This window comes from Sinocyclocheilus grahami, unplaced genomic scaffold (genome assembly GCF_001515645.1).
Source record: "Sinocyclocheilus grahami isolate Dianchi unplaced genomic scaffold, SAMN03320097.WGS_v1.1 scaffold1362.1, whole genome shotgun sequence".
NCBI lineage: Eukaryota > Metazoa > Chordata > Actinopteri > Cypriniformes > Cyprinidae > Sinocyclocheilus > Sinocyclocheilus grahami.
In genome coordinates, this window is record NW_015506541.1 from 120220 (window position 1) to 136025 (window position 15806).

Sequence of the window (15806 nt, forward strand, 5' to 3'; positions counted from 1 at the left end):
ACCCGGTGCTGGGTAAAATAGGGACAAACCCAGCCTTTTTTAGAGTGTGGGAGAGATTAATAATTTAGTTTAAGCATAAAGTGGAAATTGTTTTTTTTATCGTTTTTCAAAGAAATACCTTTTACCTGGGGTATAGATGTCATATTTCTTTTTTTCGCCAATGAAAGCGAGGCTGTAAAGAATAAAAAATGTAAAAATAAATAAAAATTGTATTTATATGTATTTTTACTGTTGCGTTAGCAGAATACTTGAACAGATTGTAGGCTATGATTGTTCCTCTCAGCTTTTCATTCGCACAAACATAAATATTGATTTTGACTTTTTTGGCAGTAGGCGTATAGGTGCAATAGGCGAGTTTGTCATAATTTGGCTTTTTAACTTAACAATAACAAAGGCAAAATATATCCTACATCAGAAGGTTCTGTCCCACACAAGCTCATGTTGCGTTTTAATTTCTTCGCTTGTTCACAGTGGTCGGTGTCTGACTTCTAAATTCTCAGGCTGAATTAGCAAGCGGCTGTCATACAAAACTAATGAAATGTAATTATTTACACTCTAAAGCCTATTTCTGAAGGCTGGACAATGCAAATCCGAAGATAAATTCCCCGGAGCAGACACATAAATACACACCTGTTTGTGCCGCGAGACATTTGCGCAACGCTTTTTCACACGCGCATTAATCTTGAGTTCCCGCCAACTGCCAAAGCGCGCAATTTTATAAAGCGGGAAAAAGTCATGGTTGGGGAAGCTTTTAATTGTTTTGAGAATTAAATCTAGGAATATAATACTACATAACTTAAATATGGCATCTACCCTGGCTAAACTGGAAAACAAATAAATAATAGGCCTAGCTACAAAAAAATCCTTTGATAAATAAAGTAAGGAAATCTGTCACTCAGTGATGTAAGATGCAAATGAGAGGATGTTGACACACAAGAGAAGAAAGGATGGATGGAAGAGAACAGGATGAGGCACAAAAAAGGAAACAGAGGTGATGTAAGTCGGTCAGGACTCTTTTTGGCTGGACAGCTTTGTCGGAAGAGACGTTTTCTTCTGTTCCTTCTCTTTATTGACCCTTTTCTCTGGCATTACACTTCACTTGTTTACTGAGCACATGGTTCACTTGCTTTTTCCCACTTAACTTCCGTCCCCCTCTCTCTGTTTCTCTATCAAGTGTCCCCTTCTGAGCAGTTGATGTTCAGTATCACATCCTTTCTGTCAGTTCAGTCTAACAACATATTTGAATAGGCTATACCTCGTAAGTTGAACATTAAAGTGAGTAGTCCAAACCATGAACACACACACATTGAGCAGAGACTTTCATTCAGGATTTTTTTTTTAAAGAAAAAGAGGAAACCATTTCCACTATGTCTGGGATAGCGATGCCCATTTTCTGTCCAAGGGAGCCGCTCGGTGAAGTTTTATGCCTTCCCAGTGAGGAAAGTTTTCTATGGACAATCAGCGAGAGAAGTTTTATTAGGGTAATCAGTGTTGGCCATCAGCTGGCCTCATGGCTCAGCCAAGGGATTCTCCATCGTGTTCTTCCATTCCTGCAATCAGATGCATGGTCTCTTAGGAACACTTCGCTCTTGGGCCCTCCTGTGGCTATTATAGAAACCATTCCAACAAGTAGGTTTCCCCTTTCTTTAATTTTGAAACAAATACTTTATTCAGTGGTTGGTGATATTTTGTCATGCATTCGGTCTTGTTCTGACATTAGAGTAGTTGACAACTTGGCTTTAATGCTTTTGGGAAGTACACATGTAATGTGGCGTGACGTCTAAAACTGTTTTAAACAGCATTTTGCTAATGTTTGTATAACTCTGCATGCATTTTATGATTTGAAAATGGTGGTAAAAAAAACAATAGCAGCACAGAAAGTATTCTTTCCTTTAAAATGTGTATACATTGTAACCTGAAACCTGGCTGATTTGGATTTCTTTTCCTAAAACAGTTTTCCAAATCCTCTCTCTGCCTTTATTGAAAAGCTCTCCAGTAGAGGGCGGCGCTGCACAATTCATCTCCAACAATGGACAGAATGGACAGTTATGTAAGTTTGCATTAGCACCCTAACATACTGCACTTACTATATTTTTGCAATATTAATTATGTATACAGTGCTCTATGCACATTTTCAGTATGCTTAGAACATACAGGGCACTACACTCAATACTGCATCCCAAAATGCAATGCATTTGACCTTGATTTAGTTAAAGAACTAATTTCTATATATATATATATATATATATATATTTAATCACACCAAAAAGTTACACTCCTTTTCACGAAATTGGGGGGAAATCTAAATAAATAAATAAATGAGCAATATAACCATATTTAATTCCAAACTAATAAATGGTGATGATTTGCTGAACTAAATTTGCAACATAGTGAGTTGACATGTTTATTGCATCTCAGGAGTCTTGTGCATCTTTTCACCTTCACATTGTTAAGGGTTTGCCAAGTAGAACCAGAATGACTGGATGTCAGACGAACTTTCGCACATTTTTACCTGAGGTAGGGTCAAAGGGTTGGAAAATTAAGGTACAAAATGCGCATAATGCAATAGCTTGGAGGGGAATATTATCAGTAAACGATGACTTCAGTTTCTTGCTGTTGCCAACTGCACTCTTCAAAATGTTTCCTTTTATGTTCAGTGGAAGAAAGTAAGTCATATAGGTTTGGAACAAAATGAAGATGAGTAAATTACCACTTTTTTATTGAATTCTAAATGATGAGAAATCCATTAGCTGAAAGCTTTATTGTTGTGATTTTGGAATATTCTGACTATCTTCACACAATTCACTGTGATATCCAGTCCTGTCACAGAGACCCCTGATCCTGAGTTAAGAGTCTCCGACACATGCAAATCCTTGATTTTAAGGACTCTTGTTTGTTGTCCTTTTTATTGCATTTATCAGGTAGAAAACATGATTGAGAATCTAATCTGATTCTGTTCCTTTCAGACATAAGTCACCTATTATCTTATCTCACTGTCTTTATCTTTATCAGCACATTCACAGCTGACATCAGATAGCTGTATGTTATATATACATTTCAGATATTAATACTGCAATATTTTTTCTGTAAAGCAGCTTTGAGGCAATGTACATTTTGTAAATGTAAAGTGCCGTACAAATAAAACTGTCCAGACTTGATTTCCTAAAGATCCCATGTTTACTGTCGGACAGCATCACATACATTCGGTCTGTCTGTTTAGGTTTGTTCTGCAGTAGTCATCTAATTATATATGATCAAAGGGAATTCACGATTTATCATCTCTTCCTGAAGGCCTGTTACTTAAACAACTCACAGGAAATGGCAGCATGCTGATTTCTCTGCTGTTGTTTCTTCATAAACATATCAAAATAACAGATAATAGAGGTATGTGTTTTGTGTGTAGCTGAATTTCAGGATCTTTTTTTTTCTTTTTTTTTTTTTACTCGTGATGCCATCTCTTTCTGTCTCTCACGTGCAGGACATGGACAGGTTTGCTTTTGCATTTGAACTCGTTTGACATAGCACGAAACATAGCCCGTCTTATTTTCAGTTTTAGGAGGAGCACGTTACTTACAACAATAAAGGCCTTCAAGACCAAAGTGAATGTCGCAGGTTTCACACATGACACTGCGGTGAAATTCTCCAGATACGTTCTCACATAACTGACTCTGTTCGACAAAGATCTAATTTATGTCTGAGAGAAAAGCAAGAGCATGAACAATCCCTGACATCAAGAACCACGACCAAAGTCAACGGCCCCATCAGTGTTGACAAAGTGAGAAAGCTCAGTGTTCTAAATTTACAAATGGAGAAATTTTGCAATGTTTGCATGTCAAAGCTGCTGTTTTCCATACAATGAAAGCAGAGGACCAGTGCAATTCAGCATCAACAATGTCAAACCCGGCGTGATACATCTTCATTGAATGTTGGTAAAACTCAACATCCACTTTAATTGCATACAACGCAGTTGCTTGGATGAAACCAAGTCATGGTTTTGGAACAATATTCATTTTTAGGCAAAGTAATTCTTTAATAGCCAGAGAATGGGCCCTTTAAATAACCACTGGGATATTTGTCTTTGAGTGTTTTCATTACAGCAATCCCTTAGTATACAATGACTTGCAAAAAGCATGAAGCGTTGTGCAATCTTAATCGAAGAAAACAGTCTGTTCATGAGGGAGGGACGTACAGGACACTCACTTTTATTCTCAATACGACAGTAAACGCCACCGTCATCGCACCACCCCCTGTACATGCCAATCATCACAGTTCCTTCATGTCATGTATCTATTATGTGTTGACTGACCTGTACAGGGCCATGGCCTAAATATTTGGTAAAATAACGTAAGAGCCCTCTGTACATGACAATATGTGTGGGACTTTTATTTGACTTCCTCATTTGGAATTCAACAACACTTTAATGACGCCTGTATGCTTGCGATTGGGTGAGTTTCATAATGGGTTTGTTGTGACATGTTAAAACGGTAAATTCCAGCAAGTCTCTGTTATTGACAAAGTCTTACAGTGATGGAAAGTGATGTTTTATGGTGGACACAAAAGAATGCCGTCTCAATAAAACTTATCATGGCTTATCACCCATTTCCTGTCTTATTACTGTCTCTTTTCATCATGCGATTGATAAGAGAGAGTTTACATAAAGACAGACTGATGGCATGCTCTATGAAGGGAAGGTTGGCGCAGTGTCCACATTCTGATATAAGGTGACAGTCGAGACGACTCGGTGATGATTTTTTCATAACACTGATGAAGCACAATGAGCTCATGTTGAAAACCTGACTGGCTTTACTATAAAGAGTTGATATTGGCTTGATGTCTGCTTGTTCATTCCCACCCTTCCTCTTACATCACTGTCCAAAATTTCCTCATATGTTTCTCAATGTTCGTCTTCTTTGAAAGGTGTTGAAAACCTCATGGCTTTTTCACTTCGAATATTCTGTATTAAATTAGTAAAAAGAAGCAGTTCAAGATTGACTTTTGGACCCGTCTGTATATTTACTAAAGCTCTGTGTTTGCTGCGCAGGAAGTTTAATGAAAGGCTGTGAGAGAAAAACCGAGCTAAAGTCTACGTTTGCTTTGGTCCGAGTCCAAATATGTTTGGCAGTGAATTTCTACAGTTACATTGACCCACTCATTTATTATGTAACATTATAGCCCAACGTCAACGTTTCTCAGTCCTACTAGAAGATTCTTTCTGGGTTGGCCTTTTTCACGCAGATCACACAAAAACACCTCAATGCTTGTCAGTTCAGAAGACAACAAATTAAGAGTCTTGGCCCATTTGGTACAGCACTGTTTTAGTTCCTAACTTTGACTACACTTGATTCTGCCATTAAGAGCCGCTCTTTATTATAAGCATTTCGAAGCAGGACAAACGTTTCTGCAGATTCTCAGAGTCAGTCTGTAGATAATAACCAGACTGGGGAAAATCGAAGCGTGGAAAATTCTAGATCTGCTAGATTTTGCTCGTGACTTGTCTCAGCTGAGCTCGTGGTCTTCTTAATCAATAAATAATAAGGACTAAATAAAAGGACTTATGCGTGCATTAGCCAAACCACATATTCTTGTCTACTCAGGTTCAAAGACATCAAGCTGAACCCGTTAAAACTCACAAGCATTTCACACGTTTCGCACAAACTCTCAATCAGTATGAACAATGGGGTCACTATGTATGATGACGACACGCATGCTCGCAATTCCTGCGCTGACTGGGACATGTGACTTGCACGCACACCCTTGATCTGAAGTGAATATACTTTGCAATTATCAGGCATGGACAACAGTATTACCAGATGTTTATGCATGCAGTTTGTTGCGTAAAGATTCGTGCGTTCATTCAAGACCCATGCTGATTATAAGCAGCTCCTTCGATCTAAAAGTAAAACCCCTCAGTTGAAAGGAAGCTGATTTATTTTCAAGTGCTCGGGCAGTGTTCAGATGGAGGATTTCAGGTACGGTGTACCTGATTCGAATCATAAAGATGAGACATTCTAAGGACGTCCCGACCTTGTTCTGCAGGACTTGTTGCATAATGAACATGGCAGCAGGACGGCTTTGGGAACATTTGTATTGATTCCTACAAGGCTGTAACCTCTGAGGAAAAGGCTAAATTGTTTTGTGGCATCATGAGCCGAACGGTCAAGCCATTGGTCAGGATACAGGCGTGTCAGCTTGTTCAAAGAAAAACCATGTCGTCAATACAGGTCGAGCTCAGCACAGCCATTTCTCTTGTTCAACTATGATTTTTGGGTTGATTATAAACAGTCACAACAGTGACTGAGGCAAAAACAAGGCCCCCTATCATTATAGGTGAGGCTGTAAATACTATGCTTATCTGTTTGTCATTTACCTTGAACTACTCGGCGGATCACAACAACAGGATATATGACACAAAAAGCAGTTTCAGAGAATTATGATGTTATGAATTGCGATGATGCCGGGCTTTAGGTGCCATTGAGTAATTGAATGTAGGAACTGTGCTGAGTACGAAAGGACTGATTTTTTTTACTTTCTTAGGCATTTCTGCAATGTTGACTCATGCAGGAACAGCCAGAGCAAAGCGGGACAAAATATGTTCTCGTATGTGTTCAAAACTTAACAAAATAGGTTTTACATACATAATGTTTTTAAACACACGCCCTAAAATTCAATCATCATAGTATTAGGCATCATATGTTTTTGTATACAAAACCACAGAAGAAAAGGCAGCTGAGGCTATCTGTGGTAAAGTTCGTGATTTCTTTATCTGAATCGTTGTGGATTAGTTTGAACAAGCCAAACACACATGGACCCGCATCACAGTGTTTATATTTGGATGACTCTTAGTCACATGCAGGAGTGCTGTTCAACCATCCATAAATCTAATCGCAATTTCCAGGTTACCAGGTGTTAAGTCTGACAGCTGTTGCTTAAGTTTTAGTGAGATTTTACTGATAACAGAGTGGGGCCCACGTTGGCCCTCCCTAGCCTGCGGGGCCAGTTGCGTCAGGAGGTGTGTTCCGCTCTTCGTGTGCGTCAGAACGCGGAAGCGAAGGTTCTATAAGAACATGAGCAACGCTTCAGGAATTTTCCAAAGCGCTTTTATTCACTCACCCTCGCGTCTCGTGCTACGCGTTATAGTTTTATTTGTATCTCCGATTTGTTTCATTGGTAGGTCGTCGCGTAAGTTACGTTCGTGTCTACCATCTGTTGCTTTAAAGTAACGTTGATATTTCCATTGCGTATTCGTGAAGGATCTGACCAGCGATTTTAATCATGTTTCCTGAGAGCAGCACTGGGTAAACGGTTATTATTTTTCATATCTAACTTTATGATTCTACTTGCTTTATTGAAAGCGTATATGGTTGAGTTTCGATGGTGAATGTCGATCAGTGGCATAGTACAGCGAGTTGTTTGGTTGCTTATAATAATTCATCCATTCGTTCTTTCTGTAACGGTGTGGAATTTGATTGAACCGAATCGTCGCAGTGACAAGCACGTGGTGATGCGGGGCGCGCGTGTCTTGATCAGCTGCCAGCGAACGCAACTGTTATTTATTTAAGCGAATGTTGCGGGGTTAAAAAGAACGCTTTGAAGTACATGGTCATTGGAATAAAGCTTTTTTGACTTTGAACTGATTGTATTGAAATTCTGTGAAAATGTGCAACAGTAGAATTATAAATTACATACTGTACAACATGCGCACAATAAAATCTGACACCCTACTCTCTAGATATGTTTAATTATTGGTCAACCAATAATACCTTTGGAGAAGTGCTTGACAGATAAAAAAAAAAACACTTTTTGGACATTGGCTAGTTATTTTGCTTGTATTGAAATGTATTTGCTGCAATTGAATTATAAATGGAAACTGATTTTCAGATTAAACTCTGTTACTGTTTCTGCAAAGGCCATAGTACTAATCATATAGATGCTCACAGGAAGTTTATTTTAGTAGTCAGCTGCTCGGATTACAGTAGTGATGTGTCAGAAAGTGGCTCATGTTTCAGATTTGCCAGGATATTTTTATTTGGTATCTGCAGGCTTCATCATAACCATTCAAATATGATGCAGTATTCAGCATCCTAGTTATATAATACATATGCAAAATGTATATTTGTCAGTTGTGAAAATAAGTGTGATATGAATGTGTGTGTGACATTCGAGTGTATCGGGGGATGTGACTTCTGGATGGGAAACGTGCTGTGAATTCAGTGCGCTGGAAACACATTTGGTTAGTCATGTGTGTGGCCCCATAAACTCATTTTTTTTCCATTCTCTCTGTGCAGGTACAGCTATGAGGATTGCCAGGCCACAGCTGACTGGCTTCTGTCCCAGACTGCAGTGCGTCCTCTGGTGGGCATCGTGTGCGGTTCGGGTTTGGGTGGACTGGCTGAAGCATTGAAAGACCAGGTGGCCTTCAACTACAGGGACATCCCCAACTTCCCCCAAAGTACAGGTGAGGTTTTCTGTATAATGTGAGATATACTTTATCTTCTAAGATCCTTGCATTTACTTCTTTTATTTTTGCTGAACCTGTGTGTTTCTTTCTCTTCTGCAGTGCACGGTCATGCAGGCCGGCTGGTGTTTGGCACTTTGAAGGGTAGACCATGTGTCTGCATGCAGGGACGGTTTCATCTCTATGAGGGTTATGCGATCCAAAAGGTACGAACACCCTGTAATACACACACTCTGGCACGTCAGAGTCCAAAACATGTAAACAATACGGCTCTTTGTCAGTCTGACAGCTAGATTGAGAGGTAGTTGTGGCTGTATTGTTGGATTCGAGATCCAAATGGTCTTGGGTGCTGATCCAGGCCTGAGGGTTTAAGAACTTAACTTGCATGTATTTAAATATCACTGAAATTGCAAGTTGCACTGACTTAAAGATCCTTCTTTAAAAAGAACTAAGCGGAGGCATCTTTGTTCCACACATGGCCTTACTGAAAACCGAGTTAGTTTTAACTGGTTGTGTTGTGTGTGTGTGTGATTGGAGCATAAACTCTCTGACCCTATGGTATGCAAAGACCAGTACATTTATAGCATTCACACAGGTTATTTTGCACTATAATTTAAAACTTGCTGCTAATATCAGCAAGGTGCCACAAGATGTCCTTGTGTATAAAGACCAACAATTAAAAAACAGCACTAATGGAACACAACTGCTGTAATATGCACCTGATGCGAGATTCAGAGCATCTCAAACTACGATTGTTCTTCCGTTTTAGATTACGATGCCTATGCGGATATTCAAACTGCTGGGTGTGGAGACTGTGATTCTCACCAACGCCGCTGGCGGTCTGAACCAGGACTATAAAGTAGGCGACATCATGATCATCAAAGATCATCTCAACATGCCTGGATTTGCTGGAAACAACCCTCTGGCTGGACCCAATGACGAAAGGCATGTTTATATGTGCTTATTTAGTTCCTTTTAATCGCTATTCTCAGACATGCAGCTGTTTTGACGGGCAGAAATTCCACACGTGCTTCTGTAAATATTGTTCATTATGTAACGTTACATAACATTACCTTTTTAGGTTTGGCGTTCGTTTCCCCTGCATGTCGGACGCATACGATCGAGAGCTTCAGCAGATGGCGCTCGACGTGGGTTCGGAGCTCGGTTACAGCAACTTCCTGCGAGAGGGCGTGTACTGCGTTCTAGGAGGACCGTCGTTCGAGACGATCGCGGAGTGTCGCATGCTGCACAAGCTGGGAGCTGATGCTGTCGGTAAGAGTCTCGTCTGCTGTAAAGCTTCTTTTAACCAATCGGAACAAGTTATCATAGCTTTATGATATAATATTAGAGGGTATTATGCAGTTCTCTGAGCATTCGAACTTACAATATTTAGTTTTCCTGTAGGTCATGGTAGTGCTGGGCAATATAGCTAAAAAATGTATCAACGATATAATGTTTCATATCGTTCGGTATCGATAATTATTGACTTTTTTATAACCTTTTTTAAAACAGAGCAATATAATTTTTTTTTTAATTTAACCACTGTATTTTTAAAATAACCCAATTTATTGAGACAAACAACAAATATTTTTTGTTTTAACAATCAAACACAAAATAATTAAATATCTAATTTCTAATGTTTTATATGCAGATTAAATAGGTCTTTATTGTATAGGTCTAATTGTCTCCCGAGGCCACAGGAGGGCGCAATGAGCAAAATAATGCAGCGCATTTAAATTGTCAACGCAAGGAAGTAACTCTATAAAAAAACGTGCATTACGTCTAAATTAACTCAAAATATCAAATATAATTTCGTAAATTGCATAATTATGAACAAAACCGCATAATTTATGCATTGCTTAATCCAAAGAGCCGAAGCGCCATTCACACAGACTGCATTTAAAAACATATGAGACACAGTGAAAAGGAATAAACCTCCACAAATTTGTGACGCGTTTTCTAAACGTTTATACTTTTTTAACTTTGCATGGCTTTCTATACATCTCTTCTGTGAGACGCGAGTGCAGAAGTCATATTTGTCCGCCTAAAAAATGCTTTCTGTGTGAATGGCTTGGTTTTGGTTTTCACCTAATCAAGATCTTCTCCGCATTGAGCTTCTATATTTCTCTAATATTTTGAATGAATAACACAGCAGCGGCGCGTCTCGTGGGCTAGACTAACAAAACATTCAAATGCAACAATGTAACTTACATTATCACCGCGTCTCGCGTGCCACTGATGACGCTCTGACGCACACCTAACATTCAAATGCAAATGTTTATTTTAAATTCGACTAATATTCATTCTTTATTCACAATCTCCTCGTCACAGGCAGACACCGCACTCATTTCAGCATGTGTTCGTGTTTGTGTGTGATGTCTGCTTGTCACTCATAGCACGTGCCTATATCGAGCGCTATATCGAACATTTTTTTTTTTCTATCGTTATCGAAGAAGGTGTACCGTCGATAAATATCGATACCGTTTTATCGCCCAGGCCTAGGTCATGGGTTCGATTCCCATTTTTAGTGCAGTAGTAGTCGTGTAAACGTACCTTAAGTTCAACCAAATGTAATTTGTATTATTTTTTTTTTTTATGAGCAGTGGCCAATGAGTTATTGTGCTGTACAATGAAATCTATATAACATTGAAATTACAATTAGTTTATATACAGACTTGTCTGTGAGAACTAGTTTAATAACCAGACCTAATGTTTTTTAGGCATGAGTACGGTTCACGAGGTGATCGTGGCACGGCACTGTGGGATGCGCGTCTTCGCTCTGTCTTTGATCACTAATAAGGCGGTGATGAACTACGACAGCGAGGAAAAGGCCAATCATGAGGAAGTTCTGCAGACGGGCAAACAGCGGGCGGAGCAGCTGGAGAGGCTGGTGTCCACCATAGTCACCCGGCTAGAGCACAACAACAATTTCGCTTAAGACTGTTCTCAGATCAGATCTTAATCAGATCAGTCACAGACCAAAGAACGCAGACTCATCTGTGAACATTTCGGATATGGTTATACAGGTCAATTCCTTTTGGCTCCCACTTATTTATGTTTGTTGAGTCTTATTTTACAATGCGAAATGGTTATAAAGCCTTTTGGTCTGTGATATTTTGCTCTTATGTATAAACCCCGTAAACAGGAGAGTGCTTATTTTTATTAAAGAAAAAAAATGCTGTTTTTGTAACATGGGAAATATGATTTTCAAAAGACAAGTTGCTATCTAATATAACACCCAGATTTTTGACTGTAGAGGAGGTAACCGTGCATCCGTCTAGTTGCAAATTGTAATCCACGAGATTCGGTGTACTGTCTTTTGGTCCAATAAGTAATATCTCTGTCTTATCCGAACTTAATAGGAGAAAATTATTGGTCATCCAATCTTTTACATTTTTAACACACTCTGTTAGCTTAGATAATTTAGAAGTTTCATCTGGTCTTGTTGAGATATATAGTTGAGTATCATATCGGCATAACAGTGGAAACTAATCCCGTATTTTCTATGTGGTTCGATTCAAACTTTCCTGGATTCCCGACACAACATCTGAGGGGAAATCTTGCTGGTCTCCTCCTACAACAATGCATTTTTCTTATTTAATCTATTAAGATATCAATAATACGTGGTTTAATTATGAGAAGGACCACCTCCGACATGTTCCTCATCTTTGATATGAGGCTTAAGTTGTCTTCCCCTCCCGGCAGACTGCGGCTCTATGATATGGTTGACTTGATCTGGTTGTGTAAGATCTTTTCTTGGTCCACTTGATGCTTTATGAAGGATTCTACAGATGTGTTCAGCTGTTGAGTTTGCTATTTTCCTTATAGCAGCTGTCAGATTCTTGTGAATCAAACACGAAAACCACAGCATACAACAGGTTGACTTCAAGTTTCTACACATGTAATGTTGAGGATCAAAGCTCCCACGTTTATTAAGAAAATGACATGGTTTGGGTATCCATAAATTAATTTTTTTTAACACGTGCATCATTAAAACGTTTTTATTTATTTATTTTGAGGTCCGCTGTAAATTATTAGAGTTGTTAATTTTAAAAAGAAATGCGTTTGTATACCCCCCCCCCCCCATTATAATTTTACAGTAGTAAAATAACTATCAACTATGGTGTATTTTGACAGTAGCTATGGTTAGCACAGTCATTTTTAGTTAAAGTGAAATGGGTAACATCTTTACAAATGTTAAAATATCAATGATTATACATTTGAAAAAACTTACCATTTTAATATCAGTTTCTGGATTTCCATTTTGACGTTTCAACTGAAAAATATCGAGTTGACAAATTTCTGTCACTAAAGATGTGACTAAACTGTCCGTTATTGAGAGCACTTGTTTCTGGACCGATGCTTCTCTTGACATTCTTCAATACACACCTGTGAAAAAAATTAATAAATCACATAATAGGTGAATGTATAATTGATTTATTTGTTTTAATAAAGTCCCTTCAGTTACTGAGTTACTACCGTCATGATGGATTTCAAAATACAAGTCACCCACTAAACCTCATGAAAATGTAAAGTCCATTAAAAAGTCAGCAGTGAGGGTTTACAATGTTTTATTTTTGCAACAACTATAAACATAAACATACATAACATATATTTAATATATATATAATAAAATCTAAATATGAAAAAAAGATGTTGGCACTAAAACAGCTCCTCCATCCTGTTCCCGGAGCCCCAAAACAACCACATTTCTAACATATCTAACACACCTGTTTCAACTCATCAGCTCGTTAACTCATCAAGTGCTGGAGGAAATCCGAGAAACATCCAAATGCTAAAAAGTTTGGTTTATAAAAACAGTCTTTGTGTGGCATTATGGATTATATTTCTTCAGCTGATTCATAAAGCCTGGGTTTGGTTGAATGTTAGGCCTGGCGGTTTTCACAGCGCTGAAGGCTTCATCAAAGGACATCTTCTCCTGGGACATGAGGAACCCGATGACCACAGAAGCAGAGCGAGAAACACCAGCGTTACAGTGGACCAGCACCACTCCACCCTGAGGAGCACACCGGAAACAGGTTAAACACACACACACACACACACACACATCTCTGGAGATTTGTCTGTCTTCCACATACACACCTGCTGACTGGCTTCATTTATGAACTCGAAACACTCGGGGAAGTATGAGGTGATGTCTGTCTCTGGCAGATCTAACACGGTAACAGTCTTATACGTGAAGAGGTCCGGGAACGCGTTCTCAACCCCATACGCCACATTCAGCACATGAGTCACCTAAACACAACAGCAAAGAAATGGAGATTACTTTTAATGGCATATAAATCAGCCTGCTTTATTTTTATAAACGTTTATGAGAAAGTCAGATAAATTAAATGATATAATAATAAAAATCTGATTACCTTTAATTTCTTCAACGTGTCTATATCGTGAGCAGCATCCTGTGATGCTAAAAATCACATGATTAGTTAAATGTAACGAGTAGGGTTAAAACTCAATGTGTCATGGTAACTTAATTTTCAATCAAACATTTTAGAGGGGTCATATGATGCGATTTCAATTTTTCCTTTCTCTTTGGAGTGTTACAAGCTCTTGGTGCATAAAGAAGATCTGTAAAGTTGCAAAGACTAAAGTCTCAAATCCAAAGAGATATTCTTTATAAAAGTTAAGAGTCATCACAACGCACTGGATAGTTGGCCAATCACAGCACCCCTCGCTTTTCAGACCGATGAGCTTTGTAAAAAATCAGGTATAGATGAGAAACAATGTACAGTATGTGGAAAATAATGTGTTTTTTTTAACCTTAAACCGCATAAACACATTTCATTACACCAAATACACAACATAATGTTCTTTTTAGCAACATCATATGACCCCCTTTTAAATAATAATAATAATATATATTTTTTAAATAATATAATTTGATTCAACTGGAATAAGCCATAAAGAAATAATCTGGAGAATTTTTTTAAAAATTGAAATTTAAAATTTAGTTTGATTTTACTTTGAACAATAGCTGGAAACTATAGAATTATGAATATTTTGGTTTATTTAATTGTTTATTTTTGGGGGTGACCATGGAAACCTTTTTTAAAATATAATAATAATAATAATTGTTTTTATTAAATTGTAATTAGTCTTATAAATCAATCAGTCAATCTGGTCTATTATTATTATTATTGGTGGTGGTGACCATGGTGAATTTTTTTATTTATTTTTTAATTAAAGGTTGTTAATCTTTTATATGCATCGTTACACAAAGTACCATGCAATGCCACATTTATTTAGACTCTGACACCTTTAAATCCATAACTACTGTAATTATCCTCGTGGAATAATGATATTCCCAGCAGTGTAGCATGGTACCACCACAGTAGGGGTTGTGTCAGGTTTGCATAATAAACATTGCAATTACATACAAAGAATACATTATAGACCTAACGCACAGAGTAGGAGGAATGGCGTAATGGTGCCCACTTGCAGGTCGAGGCTCGAGTCCTGCACGAACCCGCACGCGTCGCGACTCTCGCGCTCTGAATCGCGCGTCACGTGAAAATGATCGCCGCGGCGCGTCTCGACGAGTTTCTCGCCCGTCACGGTCGTCAGTCTCGTGCTCTGCTTCCTCAAACGCGCCGCGGGAAATCCCTGGATCTCCTGCGCCAGAGAATTCATCTTTATTTACAGATTTCTATTGATCGAACTGCGGAACTAAAGAGAAGGGCTGTAAAAACAAAGCGGGGGACCTTAAGTTAGGTGCACCAGTTAATTTCAAAATGAAAGCCCCTCTTCAGGCATTAACACTCACCCATGCTGACCCTAATTTCTCAAGTACAACTTTATTTACTAATAAATTCTACATTACATTCATCATCATTACTAATAAATCTGAAATACGGAAAACAAACAGTATAAAAACTTTCAGAAACGTTGCAATTTTATTTGTAGTTAATACCTTGGTGTTAGTAAATAGAGTAAAATAAAAGTTTATCTTATACACTAAGTGTATTTCTTTACATTTTTTCTTTGATTTTAAAGGGGTCATATGATGCGATTTTCAATGTTTCCTTTCTCTTTGGAGTGTTACAAGCTCTTGGTGCATAAAGAAGATCTGTAAAGTTGCAAAGACTAAAGTCTCAAATCCAAAGAGATATTCTTTATAAAAGTTAAGAGTCAGCCACACCCTCCTAAAACGCCTCCTTCTAACACGCCCCCACATGTCTACGTCACTATGTGGGAAGATTTGCATAACACCGCCCAAATGTGCACGCAAAGAAAGTTTCAGGAACCGCAGCAGTGTTGAAGCAGCATGTCAGGGAGACGCTGTGTTTCAGTGCGAAAGCAAAAGCACTTTATTTGGCCTTCCGGAAGTAGA

At 38.4% G+C, this 15806-nt stretch overlaps 2 protein-coding genes across 2 annotated transcripts; one reads left to right on the forward strand and one right to left on the reverse strand.

Moving 5' to 3' along the window:
- The first annotated feature begins 7071 nt into the window (after positions 1-7071).
- On the forward strand, positions 7072-11435 carry pnp5a (purine nucleoside phosphorylase 5a). The gene is made up of 6 exons (XM_016255715.1): positions 7072-7295; positions 8286-8455; positions 8558-8661; positions 9225-9400; positions 9537-9727; positions 11176-11435. The coding sequence occupies exons 1-6, from the start codon at positions 7273-7275 to the stop codon at positions 11391-11393; spliced, it is 882 nt and encodes a 293-aa protein (XP_016111201.1). The 5' UTR covers positions 7072-7272; the 3' UTR covers positions 11394-11435.
- Positions 11436-13115: 1680 nt separating this feature from the next.
- Positions 13116-15168, reverse strand: dusp19b (dual specificity phosphatase 19b). Its single transcript, XM_016255711.1, has 4 exons — positions 14881-15168; positions 13837-13883; positions 13559-13711; positions 13116-13472 (listed from the first exon to the last, which is right to left on the reverse strand). The coding sequence occupies exons 1-4, from the start codon at positions 15104-15106 to the stop codon at positions 13290-13292; spliced, it is 609 nt and encodes a 202-aa protein (XP_016111197.1). The 5' UTR covers positions 15107-15168; the 3' UTR covers positions 13116-13289.
- Between the last annotated feature and the right edge of the window lie 638 nt (positions 15169-15806).

Bases quoted from the DNA above. Each gene is read 5' to 3' on its own strand.
- pnp5a (XM_016255715.1), top strand. From the start codon at position 7,273: ATGTTTCCTGAGAGCAGCACTGG. The intron at 8,662-9,224 runs GTACGAACACCC...CTTCCGTTTTAG, and splicing joins AGGGTTATGCGATCCAAAAG to ATTACGATGCCTATGCGGAT. The intron at 9,728-11,175 runs GTAAGAGTCTCG...AATGTTTTTTAG, and splicing joins GCTGGGAGCTGATGCTGTCG to GCATGAGTACGGTTCACGAG.
- dusp19b (XM_016255711.1), bottom strand. From the start codon at position 15,106: ATGAATTCTCTGGCGCAGGAGATCCAGGGATTTCCCGCGGCGCGTTTG. The intron at 13,712-13,836 runs GTAATCAGATTT...TGTTGTGTTTAG, and splicing joins ACACGTTGAAGAAATTAAAG to GTGACTCATGTGCTGAATGT. The intron at 13,473-13,558 runs GTGTGTATGTGG...TGTGCTCCTCAG, and splicing joins TAAATGAAGCCAGTCAGCAG to GGTGGAGTGGTGCTGGTCCA.